This window comes from Gracilinanus agilis, chromosome 3 (genome assembly GCF_016433145.1).
Source record: "Gracilinanus agilis isolate LMUSP501 chromosome 3, AgileGrace, whole genome shotgun sequence".
Lineage (NCBI taxonomy): Eukaryota > Metazoa > Chordata > Mammalia > Didelphimorphia > Didelphidae > Gracilinanus > Gracilinanus agilis.
The window spans coordinates 13,434,712-13,451,340 of record NC_058132.1 but is presented as its reverse complement, the minus strand read 5'-3'; the positions used below and the strand labels follow the sequence as shown (position 1 = coordinate 13,451,340).

The window sequence follows — 16,629 nt, the reverse complement described above, 5'->3', positions numbered from 1 at the left end:
AAGGGAATGAGTGGAATATTATTTTAGGTAAGAGATATTCTATGTGTAACAAGTATAGTTTAATTTAACTAACAGAAAGAATAAAAAGAAAACCATAGAAAGAAAACAAATAGAAAGTAAATAGAAATAAAAAGAAAACAAAACCAGGAAAGAATATATACAGTGATGACAGCAAGTTCATTGAAAATGAGAACAGAAAACTGTTGAAATAAGATTGCTGTAGAATTAATTATGATGATGAAGCTTGATTTCAGAGAATCAATGGAAGAAGATGCCTCTTTCTGCTCTTCAGAGGTAGGGAATCATGGTTGTGGAATGTTGCATATAATGCACTTGGAGTTTTTCATACATTGGTTAGTTCCACTGAATGTTTTTCTTTTTTCTCTTTTTTCCCTCTTTTTAAAAATAAGGGATAGCTGTCAAGGAGTCCGTGGGGGAATAATAAAGTGAAAATTTAGGTGATATAAATATATCATTAAATATATCATTAAAATTTGTGAGTGTGTGTGTGTATACATACATATGTCTATCTATGTCTATCTATCTATCTATCTATCTATCTATCTATATATATATATATATGCACATATAAATTTCTTCCAAGTACATATAAAAATAATTTTTAAACATTCACTTAAAATTTTTTTTGAGTTCCAAATTTCCTGCCTTCCCACCTTTGCTCTTGCCCCAAGATGGTAAGCAATGTAATATAGATTTTATTTTTTTAAAAAGCCCTTGCTTCCTTTGTTAGAATTGATACTAAATATCAGCTCTAAGGCTGAAGAGTATTAAGGACTAAGCAAGTGGGGATAAATGACTTGCCTAGAGTCACATAGCTAAGAAGTGTCTGAGGCCAGATTTGAACTTGGGATCTCCCATCTCCAGGCCTGGCTGTCTATCCATTGAGCCACTGAGATGCCCCTTTGATATAGATTTTATATGTGCAATCATGGAAACATTTTTTTCATACTAGTCATTTTGTGGAAGAGATCTCAAACAAAAAAAAGAAAGAAAGAAGAGGAAGAAAATGGAAACTGAAATATACTATGTTTTGGGTCTGCATGCAGACTTCATTAGTTCTTTCTCAGGAGGTGGATGGCATTTTTCTTATGAATCTCTGAGATTGTCTTGAATCACTATATTGATGAGAATAATTTTCACAATTGTTCATCAAAATATATTGCTGTTACTATGTGCAATATTTTTCTGGTTCTCCTCAGCTCAGTTTGCATCAGTTCATATGAGTCTTTCCAGGTTTTTCTGAAATCGTCTTGCTTATCATTTCATGTAGCACAGTAATGTTTCATTAGAATCATGTACTACAGCTTGTTTAGCCATTCCCCAATTGATGGACAACTCCTTAATTTCAAATTTTTTGCTACCATAAAAAGAGCTGCAATAAATATTTTTGTACAAATAGATCCTTTTCTCTTTTTGGAGGGATCTCTTTGGGATATAGATCTCATAGTGGTATTGTTGGATCAAAGGGTATGTATGCATAGTTTTAGAGCCCTTTGGACATAATTCCAAATTGCTTTCCAGAATGGTTCAGTAAATTTATGTATTTTTTTAAAAGATGCTTGGGAAATAGTTTAAAAATTTCTCCTATAATGAACAAAATAGAGAATTCCTTCCGTTTTGCTTTTGCCAGCTTTTATTGCCTGGTGACTAGTCAGTCTTAAGCATTAATTAAATACTTATAATCACAATATGAAGAAAGTCCCTCCTTCCCCACCCCAAAAATCCCTTTGTCAAAAAAGGCCCCACATGGAAGGTGGGATTTGAGCCGTGTCTTGAATGGTAATGGTATACTAAGAGGCAGAAGTGAGAGGGCAGAGCATTTCTGGAATGGGGGACAGATCAGTGGGAGAATTTAGTGTATAAGGAATAGCAAGTAGACCAGTATAGCTAGATCAGAGGGTTGTAGGGAAGTAAAGTGGATGAAGCCTAGAAAAATAAGAAGGAAAGTTATTAAGATCTCTAAATGCTCAACAGAAGATTTGAAATTTGTCTTTTTTAAACTTATTTTTATTATTTATTTTTGACATTCTTAAAAAAATTTTTTTTTAGTTCTAAATTCCCTCCCTCTTGGTCCTGTCTGACTCATAGAGTAGGCAAGCAATATAATATTAATTATACATGTGAAATTATGCAGACATATTCTCCTATTAGCTATATCACACACAAAAAAGAGAGAGAGTGAGAACTTGTTCTTCAGTTTGTACTCAGTTCAATATTTCTCTTAGATAGGATTTTTCATCATGAGTTTCTTGGAATTGTCTTGTATCATTGTATCAGAGCAACAAAGTCTTTCATGGTTGATCATTACAATATTGTTCCTGTGTACAGTGATCTTCCTGGTTCTGTTCATTTCACTTTGCATCAGTTCATATTGATCATTCCATGTATTTCTGAAAATCATTCCACTCATCATTTCTTAGAGCACAATAGTACTCCATCGCAGTCATGTATCACAGCTTGTTTAGCCATTCCCCAAATGATGGACATCCCCTTCAGTTTACAATTCTTTGCCACCAAAAAAGAGTTGCTGTAAATTTTTTTTTGTATGTATAGATTCTTTTCCTTTTTCTTTGGTCTCTGGGGTACAGACCTAGTAGCCAGGTCAAAGGGTATCCATTTTTATAGCCCTTTGAGCATAGTTCCAAATTGTTCTCCATAATGGTTGGACGATTACACAAGTCCACTAACAGTTCATTAGTGTACCTATTTTCCCCTACTAACCTCTAACATTTGTTATTTCTGATATGTGGGATGGTATCTCAGAGTTGTTTTAGTTTGGCTTTCTATGATCGAGTGATTTAGAGCATTTTTTTCATATGCCTATAGATTGCTTTGATTTCTTCTGAAAACTGCCTGTTTATGTCTTTGACCATTTATCAACTGGGAAATGACTCTTTTTTTTTTAATAGATTTGACTTGGTTTCCTATATATTTGAGAAATGAGGCATTAGAGAAATTTACAAAAATTTATGTTTCTGCATTGCTTATGTTACTACCTGTCAGCAAAATGTAATATCCCTGATTATCTATTGTACCCATTTTTTAAAAATTTAGAATATTTTTCCATGGTTACATTATTTATGATCCCCTTCCCCCACTCTTTCATTCCCCCTCCCGAAGCTGACAAGCAGTTCCATTGGGTTATGCATGATGTATCATTGTTCAAAACCTATTTCCATGTTATTCATATTTGTAGTAGAGTGATCTTTTAACATCAAAACCCTAATCATATCCCTATTGCACTACATGATCAATCATATGTTTTTCTTCTGCATTTCTACTCCCACAGTTCTTTCTCTGGATGTGGATAGTATTCTTTCTCATAAGTTCCTCTGGATTGTCCTGGATCATTGCATTGGTGCTAGTACAGAAGTTCATTACATTTGATTATGTCACAGTGTGTCCATCTTTGTGTATAATGTTTTCTGGTTCTGCTACTTTCACTCTGCATCATTTGCTGGAGGTCTTTCCAGTTCACATGGAATTCCTCCAGTTTATCATTCATTTCAGCATAATAGTATTCCATCACCAGCATATACCACAATTTATTCAGCCATTCCCCAATCGATGGACACCCAATCATTTTCCAATTTTTTGCCACTACAAAGAGCGCAGCTGTAAATATTTTTGTACAAGTCTTTTTCCTTATTCTCTCTTTGAGGTTCAAACCCACCAATGGTATGACAGTCTTTTAAAGCCCTTTGGGCATAGTTCCAAATTGCTCTCCAAAATGTTTGGACCAATTCACAACTCCACTAGCAGTGTATTAATGTCCTAATTTTGCTATATCCCCTCCAACATTTATTACTTTGCTGCCATATTTGCTAGTCTGCTAGGTGTAAGGTGGTACCTCAGAGCTGTTTTAATTTGTATTTCTCTAGTCAAGAGGGATTTAGAACACTTTTTCATGTGCTTATTGATAGTTTTTATTTATTCATGTGAAAACTGCCTATTCATGTCCCTTGACCATTTGTCGATTGGGGATCTTGTGCCCATTTTGACCTTATCTTGGTATACAGTGTGAATGTGAGTCTATACTTAATTTCTGCCAAACTTCAGTTTTCCCAGTAATTTTTGTTAGTGAGTTTTTGTTCCAAAAGCTTGTATCTTTGCATTTATCAAATACTAGATTACTGTGGCCATTTACTGCTGTATATTGTGAACCTAATATATTCCATTGATTCACCACACTTATTTTTTAGCCACCACTAAGATGTTTTGATGATTACTACTTTGTAATACAATTTGAGATCTGGTACTGCTAGGACACCGTCCTTCACATTGTTTTTCATTGATTCTCTTGATATCCTTTTTTCTTTCAGATGAATTTTTAAATTATTCTTTTAGCTTTATCAAATACTTTTTGGTAGCTTGATTAGGATGGCAGTTATTAATTAATTTGGGAAGAATATCATTTTTATTATATTAGCCTAGTCTACTCATGAGCAATTAATATTTCTCCAGTTGTTTAGATCTGACTTCATTAGAGTGAAAAGTGTTTTGTAGTTGTGTTCATATAATTCCTGGCTTTGTCTTGGTTGTTAGATCCCCAAGAATTTTATATTTTTTATAGTTACTTTAAATGGAATGTCTCTATTTCTTGCTTTTGGGCTTCTCTGGCAATATATAGAAATGCTAATGATTTACATAGGTTTCTTTTATATCCTGCAATTTTGCCAAAGTTGTTAATATTTCAACTAGTTTTAAATTTAATTTTCTAGGATTCTGTAAGTGTACCATCTGAAAAAAATTGTCTTGTTTGTTTTCTCACTGCCTATTTTTATTCCTTTTATTTCTTTTTCTTTCTCTAACTGATATAGCTGGCATTTCTAGTATAATATGGAATAATTGTGATAGATAATGGGCAACCTTGTTTCACCCTGATTTCATTGGGAAGACTTCTAGATTATCTCTTTTACAAATAATGCTTGCTGATGTCTTTTGATGAATACTAATCATTTTAATTTATTCTAGTGTTCTCTAGTGTTTTAAATTAGGAATAAATGTTGTCAAAAGCCTTTTCTGTCATCTATTGAAATAATCATATTTTTATTGTTTTTGTTATTGATATAGCAAGTTATGCTGATAGTTTTCCTAATATTGTACCATCCCTACATGCCTGATATAAACCCCACCTGGTCATAGTATGTTCTTTGAGATATATTACTGTAATCTTCTTGCTGGCATTTTATTAAAAATTTTTGCACCAATATTCATTAGGGAAATTGACCTATAGTTTTCTTCCTCTTTTTTGTCCTTATTGGTTTAGGTGTCAGCACCATATTTGTGTCATAAAAGGAATTTGGTAGGATTCTTTCTTGACCTGTTTCTCCAAATAGTTTATAGATTATTGGAATTGTTCTTTAGATGCCTGGCAAAATTCACTTGTGAATTTATCCAGTCCTAGGGATTTTTTCTTAGGGAGCTTTTAAAAAATTTAAATTAAAATTTCCTCCCAATTACATGTAAAGACAATTTGCAACATTTTTCATTTTTCAGAGAATATTGAGTCTCAAAATTCTCTTCCTCCCTCCCCACACTCCTTTTCTTTTTGAAATGGGTTTTATATGTATAGAAATGTAAAGCATTTTTCCATGTTAGTTCTTTTGTGAAAGGAAATTTGAATAAAAACACTTATGAAAATGAAAAAAGTTTCCTTTGGTCAGGATTTAGATTCTTATCAGTTCTTTCTCTCTGGAAGCAGATGGCATTTTTTTTAAAAATCATGAATCCTTTGGGATAGTTTTGGATCATTGTATTGCTGAGGATAGCTGTTATTCAAAGTTGTTCATTGTACAGTATTCCTGCCACTATGTACAGTGTTTGTTTGGTTCTGCTTATTTCATTGTTTCAGTTCATGTAAATCTTTCCAGGTTTTTCTTAGTTCCTCCTGCTTGTCATTTCTACCAGCCCAATAGTGTTTCATTACAATCATATATTATAACTTAGCCAGTTTCCAGTTGATGGGTATCTCCTCACTATCCAATTCTTTGCCCCCACAAAAAGAGCTGCTTTAAGTATTTTTGTAGATAATAGGTCTTTTTATTTTTTATCTCTTTGGGATACAAACCTAGTAAGAGTATTGTGGGGTCAAAGGATATGTCTTTGGGCATAGACCCAAATTACTCTCTAGAGCAGTGATTCCCAAAGTAGGTGCTGCAGTGATCCAGGGGAGCGGTGATGGCCTCAGGTGCATTTATCTTTCCTATTAATTGCTATTAAAATTTTTAAAAATTAATTTCCAGGGGCGCTAAGTAATATTTTTTCTGGAAAGAGGGCGGTAGGCCAAAAAAGTTTGGGAACCACTGTTCTATAGGAAGCCTTTCTGATCCCCCTTCATGCTAGTGCCTTCCCTCTTTTGATTCTTCCTCCTTTATCTAGTGTAGATCATGTTTGTCTATAACCATTTACACATCACCTTCTGTGAGCTTCTTTAGAGCATGAGCAGGGTTTTGCTTCTTTGTATCCCTTGTGCTTAGTTTGCCAAGCACAGTTGATAATAAATCTTTGCCAACTTGTTTATATTTGATCTTGGAAGTAAAAGGGGGCCATTGAAATTCAGTGAGTAGAGTGTGACATGGTCAGACTCTTGATTCTGGAAGGTCACTTTGGCACCTCATCTGAGTGGAAGATGGTCTTTGGGGAAGGGGGAGGATTTGAGGCAGGGACACCATTCAGAAGGCTATTGAAAGCCCATCATGGCTTCCATTGTCACCCCTGCCCAGATGACTCCCAGGTCTATATATTTAGCCCTAGTTTCCTGAGTTCTAGTTATGTACTTCCAGTTACCTTTTGGACATTTCAGATGGAATGTTCTGTAGACTTCTCAAACTCAACATATCTAAACTAAAATTCATTACCTTTCCTCCCCAAGGCCTTCTTACTTCTAAATTTTCCCTTCTGTCTAGGTTGCCACCATTCTCATCAGCTTGGTTCACAACTTCACAACTTCAAAATCTTCCTTGACTTGCCTAGCCCTCATTCCCATATATCCATTCAGTGGTCAAATATTGTCATTTCTTTAGTCACAAAATATGTTTCTAATGCAGATTAAACTTAAAGGTGTGGTATATATGTTTTTATTTTTCAAAGAGCTGGTTGTTAAACATTTACCAGCACATCCTTCCTTGTATCCATTCTCTTCTCTCTACTCAGATGGCTAATGTCATTCTTGTTCAGGCCTTCATCATTTCTTGGCATGGACTATCAAAATAGCCTCCTAATTCACCTCTCTGCTTAATTCATCTACACAATTGCCAAATTGTTTTTTTGTAAACCTCAGGTCTGACCATGCTGTCTTTCCCACTCAGGGAACTCTAGTAGCTTCCTAGGAACAATCCAGATTCCTCTCTTTGTCATTAAAGCTTTTCATAATCTCTCCCCAACTTCTTCTCCACACTTACTATGTATGACTCCCATCACTATCAACTCTAGAGTCAAATATTTTTTTGCTGTTCAAAGCTATTTATAACCTAATCCTCCCCCCACCCCCAATCCCTCCAGTCTTCTCATACTTAACTCCTCAAACCCCTCTACTTGCCCATGAACCATTGCCATTGGCCTCCTGGTTGTTGGGGAAGACACTCCTTCTCTTCAGGTATTTTCACTGAAAAAAATGCCTGGAATACTTTCCCTCCTGGATTTGCTGGTTTCCTTCAAAGCCCTGCTAAAACCCCTCCTATCCCAATCTCCCTTAATTCTAGGGTCTCTCTACTGATTGCTACCTTTTTCAGGTGTTTTTCAGTTGTGTCCAACTCATCCTGAACCCACTTGGGGTTTTCTTGGCAGATACTGGAGTGGTTTTCCATTTCCTTCTCCAGCTCATTTGACAGAGGAGGAACTGAAGCAAACAGCAGTTATGGGACTTGCCCAGGATCTTATACCTGGGAAATATCGGAGGCTGGATCTGAACTCAGGAAGGTGAATCTTCCTCACTCCAGGCCTGGTGTTCTGCACTGTGATGCCATCTAGCTGCTGATTATTTCTAATTTAGCCTGAATGTAGATGGTACATAGTTCTTGGCAGGTATTTCCCTGTTAGACTCTGGATTTCTCCAGAGCAGGGACTAGCTTTTTACCTTTCTGAGTATCCTTAGCACTTAGCACTCAGCTGGAGAATTAAGGGACATTAGGAGAGGCTTCCTATAAGAGGATCGGGGCTTAACTGGGGGTTCAAGGAAGCCAGGAAATCCAGGAGGGACAGTATTCCAGGCATGGAGGATGGCCAGTGAGACAGAATGGAGTGAAGAGATAGAGAGTGTCTTCCCTAACAACCAGGAGGCCAGTGACAATGGTTCATGGGCAAGTAGAGGGGTTTGAGGGTTTAAGCAGGGATCGGCAACCTTTTTGGCCGTGAGAGCCATAAATGCCACATTTTTTAAAATGTAATTTCGTGAGAGCCGTACAGTGCTCACAGTGCCGCTCCTGTAACAGCGCCTGAAAAAAAATGGACTTTATGGCTCCTGCAGAAAGAGCCATATCTGGCCCTCAAAAGAGCCAGATATGGCTCAAGAGCCTTACGTTGCTGACCCCTGGTTTAAGTTATTTAAGGTATAAGGAGACTGGAAAGATGGGGGGAGGGTAGGTTATGAATAGCACTTGGCACTTCGCCAGCACAGACACCCCAATAGGTCTTTACTGGTTGATGGAGCGGGGGAGGGGGCAATGGCCTGGACCAGATGATGTTTCTCTGGGGCTGGAAAGTCATGTTAATTTAGCACTGTGTGCCCAGCACCTGGTAGAAGGCCTTCCACCAAAAAAGGTATTTCATAAGCTTTGTTGAATTGAAGTAAGGAAAGAGACCATCTGGGCCCTGGAGGAGTTGAAATTCTTCTTTCAGACGCCACAGGGCCCAGATTCGGAAATCCTCAGTTATTTCAGGCACAAGAGAGCACTTACCACCTGGCAGATCCGTAAATGCAAAGGGGCAGAGGGGTGACATGTGAGCTCCTCCAGGATTTGGGCCTCCCTTGATTAAGGCTCCAGTTTCTGGACTTCCCGCCTGCTTAAGTCAAGCAAAGCTTCCCCTGGGCCTTCAGGCACGAGCCTCCCAGAATGGTAGTCCAAAGGTGCCCCAAGGTAACAGAGACCTCCAGAAATTCAGGCTTCGTGCAGAATGTTGGACTGTCAGACAAGAGAAAAGCAACCCACTCCTCTTGGCACCGTGGAAAAGACCTGTTGTCTGGAACCTTTGACCCAGAGAGCCCGGAATAAAGTAAGGCTTAAATTGCCCGCAATGGAACACCAAATGGCAGTGATTTAAGCCTCGCTTTAAGTGCCTGCTCCTTAGAGCTTTAAATATTTGAAGAAGTTCAAAAATCCTCTGCGTTCTTTATCAAAAAGTGCCCCCAGCCACGAAGATGGCATCTACTCGCTAAAGATCTGGCCTTATTAATGATTAATAGAAGGAATTGGGTTTTCTGTGGTGACCCAGGGGGATGGGGAGAGGCTCAGGGCAGATGAATGAAGAAACATTCATGACGTGCTTGCTTTGTTCCAGACTCAGAACCAGGTGCTAAAGCGAGGCAGATTGCAGCTCTTCTAGGACTGACTATGTACATCCGGGAAGGGTGAAATGCCAGAAATGGAGGGAACCGGCTACTTGCCTGTTGTCTTTGTTAACTTAATGCAGGGCTGCCTAACCTGGGGCCTGTGAATGAAAAATAAAAAAATAAAAAAGATTTTGGCAACTCTTCCAGGGACATCAGTTTCCTTCATAAGCCTTTACATCTCATTTTATGCTTTTACATACGGTATTCCGAGGCTTCACTGATGGCCGGAGCTCACAAAGACACCCAAAGAGCTTTTAGGAACGCTTATCTAAAGGGGCAGCTGGGCAGCCGCCAGGAGATGGGAGGTCCTGGGTTCAAATTTGTCCTCAGACACTTCCTAGCTGTGTGACCCTAGGCAAGTCACCTAACCCCAATTGCCTAGCCCTTACTGCTCTCTGGAATGGATCTATTCTAAGACTAGAGGTAAAGGTTTCAAACCGAATCAAAAAAGGAACTAATTTAAAGGGAAAGAGCTTAATCCAACAATAGAAGTGATGAGGTCACTGCTTCTGCAAACAAACAAACAAAAGAAATGAGGCCCTTGAAGGGAAAAGAGCAAATACCTCCCCTCCTGCTACCACCCCTGCCCCCAGCTCACCGGGTGGGACAACTTCCTGTCTCTCTTTTTCATTACAGACCCAGAAAGACTTCCAGCGTGCGCAACCGGCCGGCCATGAAGCCCTCCAAGCTTGGTGAGTGGCCGGCCCATGTCCCCTCTGATATGGTCCCGGAGTCTCCTTGGGGCCAGGCCTCCTGGATTCCTCTTCATTGTTTCATTGGGGGGAGAATGCGCTGCCTCTCCACGTGCAGGGCCACAAGTGGCTGCTGAGGTCCCAGAGTGGGTTCTCCCACGCCTGGGGGGACACCAGGGTGCCCCAGAGGGAAGCCGGGCTCCAGCTCTGGATCCCCCTTGTGGGCAGGCACTGGTGGGCCCCTGCTCCACCTCCTTCCCATCCACAGTGATTATCGCTGGGGATGGAGCTAAGCCAAGTCACCCACAGCCCTGCGCCCCTGTCTGTGGAGGCGAGCCCTGAGCTTTGGAGCATGCTGGGGATTCCACGGAGGAGTCCAGCTGGCCTTCTAAATCACAAAACCGAGCTTTCTGTCTTAGTAATAGCGCTAGGAGAGAAAAGCTAGGGCTAGCCAGATGGGGGGTAAGTGACTTGCCCAGGGTCACAAAGGGAGGAGGGGTCTGAGGCTACATTTGTACCCAGGCCCAAGTGCTCTCTCCACGGAGCCGCTTCCCATCACCTCTTCGGAATCCCTGGCGTGCCTAGACCTTTGGGGAGGTCTGGCCTCCACATTCCCTCGTCTCTGTCTCTAAGCGCCCCAGGCACCATGAAAGGGCTGTCTATGTCCTTGGGCCTCCCTGTCCGCAGGAGGGTGAAGGAAGCTCGTACCAAGGGAGGTGGTCTTACCTAGGAGGGTGTAGACAGAAGGCAGGAAAGGAGCAGAACCCCTTGCTGCCATGGGAGGCTGGTGTCGAAGGCGACTTCAAAAGGAGCTTAGCCGAGGCCCAAGCCCAGGCCGGGCTCCTGTAGGCAGCGGGAAGGAAGGTGAGCCCAGGAGACGGCTGGCCAGAGGGCTGGGGGGGGGGGTAGGCAGGACAGCCATGGTGCAGAGGCCAGACTGGGAGGCTCTGAAGGGGAGGACGAGGAGGACTGACGGAGCTTTGGGGCCCAGAGGGGCTCCGTCCTGCCCTCAGCCGGGCCTGGGCCTGGACAAATGCTGATTCTTGTCTCCCGAACTCTCGCCTGTCCTCTAGAGCCTGCCTTGACCTCGGACTCGTCCACAAGCAGCAAGAAGGGGGCCAAGAGGGAGCGGACCATGTTTAACGAGGTTCAGCTCGACGTTCTGCTGGGGGAGTTCCATAAGAACCCCTACCCCAACTACTCTGTCCGCAGCGAGCTGGCCAACCGCCTCGACGTGCCCGAGTCCAGAATCCAGGTAAGTGCTCAGGGGCGGTGGCGCTTCCTCCTCCTTCTCTCCCACCCGCTGGGGCCAGGCAGAGGCCTGGGGCCGGGCAGACCCTCTGGGCCTCCTGGAGCTCCGCCACCTTCCCTGGCGCTGCTGGCTCCGTTTGGGAAAGCCAGTGATGGTTCGTGCAGGCTAACGGAGACGCGGAACTCGCTGTAAGATGGGACCGATGTGGCTCTGATTCGTAAAAGTGCCCCTTTGTAGACAGTGTGGGGGGCTACATCTGCGCCGGCCTGCGGAGATGCCCTGAGAGGGAGCTGGAGGGACCTGGGATGGCTTTAGGGGAGCCCCAGCTCCTGGCCACGCAGGGGTGAAGAAGCTGGGCAGGGAGGGGAGCTCCGGGCCACGCCGCACCGCTCCTTACCGCCCACCCTTTGAAAGGCAAAATTAGAGTGTGTGAAGGGGCGGCTCAGGGGTCAGAGCCAGGCCCAGAGACGATGGGAGGTCCTGGGTTCAGATCTTACAAGATCTGGACTGGTTGGGTCAGCAGGGCAGAAAGAGCAAGTCTTACCTCAGAGGCATCGGGACAGACTTGATCCCGCTGTTTATGGCAGCCGGGTGGCCCTCCCCTTGGAGGCTGGGTTCAAGTCCTGCCTCTGACTGTATGACCATGGATAAGTCATCGGGTCTTTTTGAGCCTCGGTTTCCCCGCCTGTTGCTAGGGATGAACGCCTCTAAGCTGCCCACGTAAAGTGCTTCTCCAACCTGGAAGCCCCCGCAGTGTGGGTGTTCGGCCCTCGCGGCTGGCTGAGTTTCGTGCCGCCGTTCCATTACTGTGTTGGTCTCGAAGCTCTGGCCTGGCCCTCTGGGCCGCGTGGCCGAGCGCTCTGCCCTCCCCTGGCCCGCGTTCAGCCATTCTAGGCCGGTCGCCGCTTCGGGCCCCGTTTGGATTTTCTCGGCAGAGATGGCGGCGCCCTTTTCTTCTGTGGCCCATTTTACTTATGAGGACATCGAGGCCATCAGGGTCGGCCGGCCTCGCTGACTCCAGGCCCGGGGCTGTCCCTGCTGTGCCGCGCCGTCGCCTCACATCGCCGGGGCTCAGGATGGCAGATCAGAGGCTCAGAGGAGGGAGGGAATGTCTGAAGTAGGATTTGTGCCACTTTTGTGGGTTCCAGGGCCAGCGACCTCTCCAGAGATGTGGCCGTTTTTCTTTTCAGAGAACGTTTATTAAGTCCCTGCTGTATGCTGGGCATGGCGCAGTGAACCCACGAATGCCCATAAAACACACAACTCTTGCATTGACTCTATGGCCAGAGCAGAGGCTCTTCTCCTTTTGGGGCTTCTGGGGCCTTTTGTCGGGGTTCACCTGGGCAAGTTTTGGGGCCCTGTTCAGAATCATGTTTTTAAATGCAAAAAATAAGATAGTGTTACGCCACCCCCCCCCAACCCCAATTATGTGGAAGTGCAATGATCCAAAGAGATATTTTCTAAAGGTCATGAATTCTAGCCCAAGAACCTCTCCCAAGAGAGTAAAGAAGGTAAAATAAGTGTTTTTGGTGTATCCTTTAAGAGAACTAATTTAAAGAATTTGTGCCGGGTGGCCATGCCTTACCGGAGCTCCTGCACAGCTACTGTTCAAGCCTGTTTAGATCCGATCAGAGGAGATGCTCTGTGGAAGGGCCTCGGCACCTTGTAAATCCTTCCTTCCTCCCTTCCTTTCTCCTTCTCCCTCCACCTCCCCCTTCCTTCCCAGAGACCTCAGGAAAAGAAAACTAGCTTAGTGGACTTCATGTCATTTCTTCCTCTCCCCATTTAGAATTGGTTTCAGAACCGAAGAGCCAAGCAGTCAAGGCAGCTGAAAGAAAAAGAAAGCTTGAATTTATCTGGGCAGGCCCCGGAGCAGGGAGAACAGAGCTCCTTGGTCCACGGCTCGAGAAATCCTCCCACTTCAGCTCCCAGCCAAGTTGCCCAGGAGAGTCTCTCAGAGACCCAGCTAGCCTGGCCAAACAGATCCAGGTTCCCCTCGTCCAAGATGACGAAGGTGACCCTGGGGGAAAGTCCTGGCTTCCCAGAGACAGTGGCTCCAGCCTCAGCCTTGGCCAAGGAGGCTTCCACAAGCCCAGGAGCCTGGCTCCAGCCTCCCGCCCTGACTGTGGAGTCTCATTCCTGTTTAAAGCCCCAGTCCTGGGGCAGCCCCACCCAGAGCCCGCACCCCCGGCTCCAGACCCTGAAGAGAGGACAACAGCCCGAGAGACGCCTTTGGCTCGAGTATCTCCGCCAGCTGCACGAGCAGTCCCAGCAGTATCCCTGGATGCAGGAGTATCTGGAATACCTACAGCAGCACCCCGTCCCGGTCGCCCCTGCCCCGACCCCCAGCCCACCAGCGACACCCCTTCCAGATAGCGTTCCCAGTGCCTCGGCGTCCCTGGCCGCGGAAGCAGGGGGCCCAGAGACCTCTCCTGCCAAATGAAGAGATGCGGGAGCGTCCGGAGCCGCCTAGTATCTCAGCCTGATGGAACTCTTTCTTCCCCTCCCCGTCTGTCCCCCCACTTACCTCTGTTCCATGATCCACGATGTGCTTGGCTTCCTGGGACCAGGCAGCCATTTGACCGAAATCGTCTCTTTGATGTACTTTGAGTTAAACAATGGATTCCTCTTTTGTTGTAGGGGGACAGAAGTGGTCCTGAACCTTTGCTCTGAGACGGGTGATGGAACTCGGGGCGTCTTAGTCTGAGCTGCGTGGATGGGTAGGCACGCCGGGCTGGGTTGCCCCGCTTCTGCTGGGTCCGTAGTCAGTCACTCAGAATCCTGCCCCCGGCTAGAGAAGCTCAACACCAACCGGCTCATAGAACGATGATCCATGGGCCTGGCTAATTAACAATGGACCCAGGAAGAAGGGCGCAAGAGACCGGAGAGGTCCAGATTGGCCTGTTCAGTATTAATCCAAAATAAAGGAAAAGCTTCGTGGTGCCATACTTGCCTTACCCCTAGACGGTCCATGGGCCAGCCATCGTTGGTCTTTCGGGGAGTCGTCCAGAAAGTACCTTGAGTGATCGTTGCAGAAATGGAAGCCCTCCTATTTCTTTTGAATTAACCTTCAGATCTCCACCAACGGGAGACTTTTCTTGAAGCTGACATGAAAAAACAACACTGAATTGAATGCCAATATCTGTTACTTAGCTATATTATTCAAAGACCATCTTGGGAGGGCGTGGTTTTGAATAAACCTGTATTAAGTGGGCAAGTGTAGACCATGTTCTTCTCCCTGAGTGGAGGAAGGGGAGCCTCCCTCATTAACTCTGCAGTTAAGCCTTAAGCCTATCAAAAAGGAATAGAAGATGGCAATAATAACAGTCCTATTTTTACAGTTAACAGAACATTCTCCTTATCCTAAGCTTGGAGGTAGATGCTGGTGATAAGTCCAGTAATTGGCTCTGCCAAGACTTCAATCCTTGAAGCCCTGTTTTCTTCCTCTTTAGGCAGGACCTCGGGGTTCCCCCTCCTCACTTCCTCTTCTTTCTCCAAGGCCCAATTTTGTCCTTGGCTTCCCCTGTTAGGTAGCAGGCGCTTCTAGTGGAGAGAGACCAGATTTTGAAACCTTTGGCCAAACCGGAGCCTCTGATGGAATTAGCCATGATGATGATGATGATTTGTTGTCCCTATCCCTGTCTTTTCTCTTCCCTCATTCCTTCAGGGAAGCGAGCTCCCAGTTTCCTGTCTCACAGTGTGACACTGAGCAAACCATTTCACTCCTTGGGACCTTGGTTGGTTGGGCTAGGTCACTGACTTCCAAGGTTCCTTCCTGTTTTCACCTGATCATCCTTTTCTCTCCCCTGAGCCCTTCTTTGTTTTTTTTTTTTTTCACCCTTGAGAAGCTAATTCGTCCTTCAAGGCTCATCTCAGGGGATACTTTGTATGGGAAGCCTTTGCTCATCTCCCTCTCTCCTTATTACCTAGGTAAATATTGAATTCCCAGTAGACTATAAGCTTTGGGGTGGGTTGGGGTGGGCTGGGGTGGGGGGGAAGGGAGTCTTTTCTTTTCCCTATTTTTGTGTCATTTCCCATAGTGTCACTACCTGTCATGGGCACTTAGTTATACTTAGAGAATCGGACACTCACGTGAGGATTTATTTTAACCAGTCCCCTGCAGCAGTACTTGCTTGATAATTATTGGTGGAATCAATGTTGTGTCTAAAGAGAGGACCTTCAAAAGGGCAGTGCTGAAGCCAAAGAAATGAACCTCTGGTGGTGCGCTTGTAGGCAATATGGCAGTCCAGTGGGCAAGATATTTAACTAGGAGGAAGAGGAAGAGTGGCTTCATGTGGGCAACCACCAAGAGAGATCAACCCTTTTTTCAGATCAAAAAAAAAAAAAAAAAAAAGGAGAAGAAGCCAGCTTCCTTGGGATTTTCCTGGATTATCGGGACTACACACTTAACTGAAACCATGGTTTAGGGATGAGGAGTAGGGTGGGTCTTTCAAGTGCTGAAGAACCTCCAAGTAGGGAGGATGGGGTACTGCCTTCCCTTCCCTTTCTATCCTTTCTAGAGCCAGCCGTGCTTCCTGGGTGTTCAGGACAATAGACAATGCCACTAAGTCAATGCTGAAGACGGATGTTCACTTGACCTTGTTTTTTGTTTTGTTTTGTTTTGTTTTGTTTTTGTAAAAAGCTCGCCATCCTGAGACTGTCTGCCTCCAGCTGCTTTTAGTGAATTAATAACCTCATTCTGTGAAGTGGATCTCTGGGCAGTAGGGGAAGGTCACTGCTGCTACCCTTGGATCTGAACCAGACAGCAGCTGTCTTGTTATCTTTGGAAATATCCTTGTTTCCCTTTCCCAATGATTTCAGTCATGTGATATGCCAACCCTGTTGGCAGGGACTAAGTTGTATTTTTATCACCCTATTTATGTCAATAAACTTCAATGACTTTTGGTTACCAAACTCTTATTTGCGAATCCTTCTGGCATCTTCGTCTAACAAGGTATTCTGGTACATAAAGGGATCCTAGGTCTAGATCTGGAAGGAGCCATGAAGGAGGGCCAATCTAATCCAACACTGTCATTTTACAGATGAGGAAACAGGTCCAGAAAGCTTAGTTGACTTGCCTAGGATCACACAGAGTCAGCATGGCCACAAACATT

General features: G+C 44.2%; 1 protein-coding gene across 1 annotated transcript in view; it reads left to right on the top strand.

Moving 5' to 3' along the window:
- Positions 1–16,429, top strand: part of LOC123239884 (homeobox protein Mix.1-like) — a 42,974-nt gene extending 26,545 nt beyond the window's left edge. The window contains exons 3-5 of the mRNA XM_044667209.1: positions 10,208–10,263; positions 11,337–11,518; positions 16,158–16,429. Coding sequence (XP_044523144.1) covers positions 10,208–10,263; positions 11,337–11,518; positions 16,158–16,196 — 277 coding nt within the window. The 3' untranslated portion in view covers positions 16,197–16,429. The remainder of the gene's footprint in view (positions 1–10,207; positions 10,264–11,336; positions 11,519–16,157) is intronic.
- The last annotated feature ends 200 nt before the right edge of the window (positions 16,430–16,629 follow it).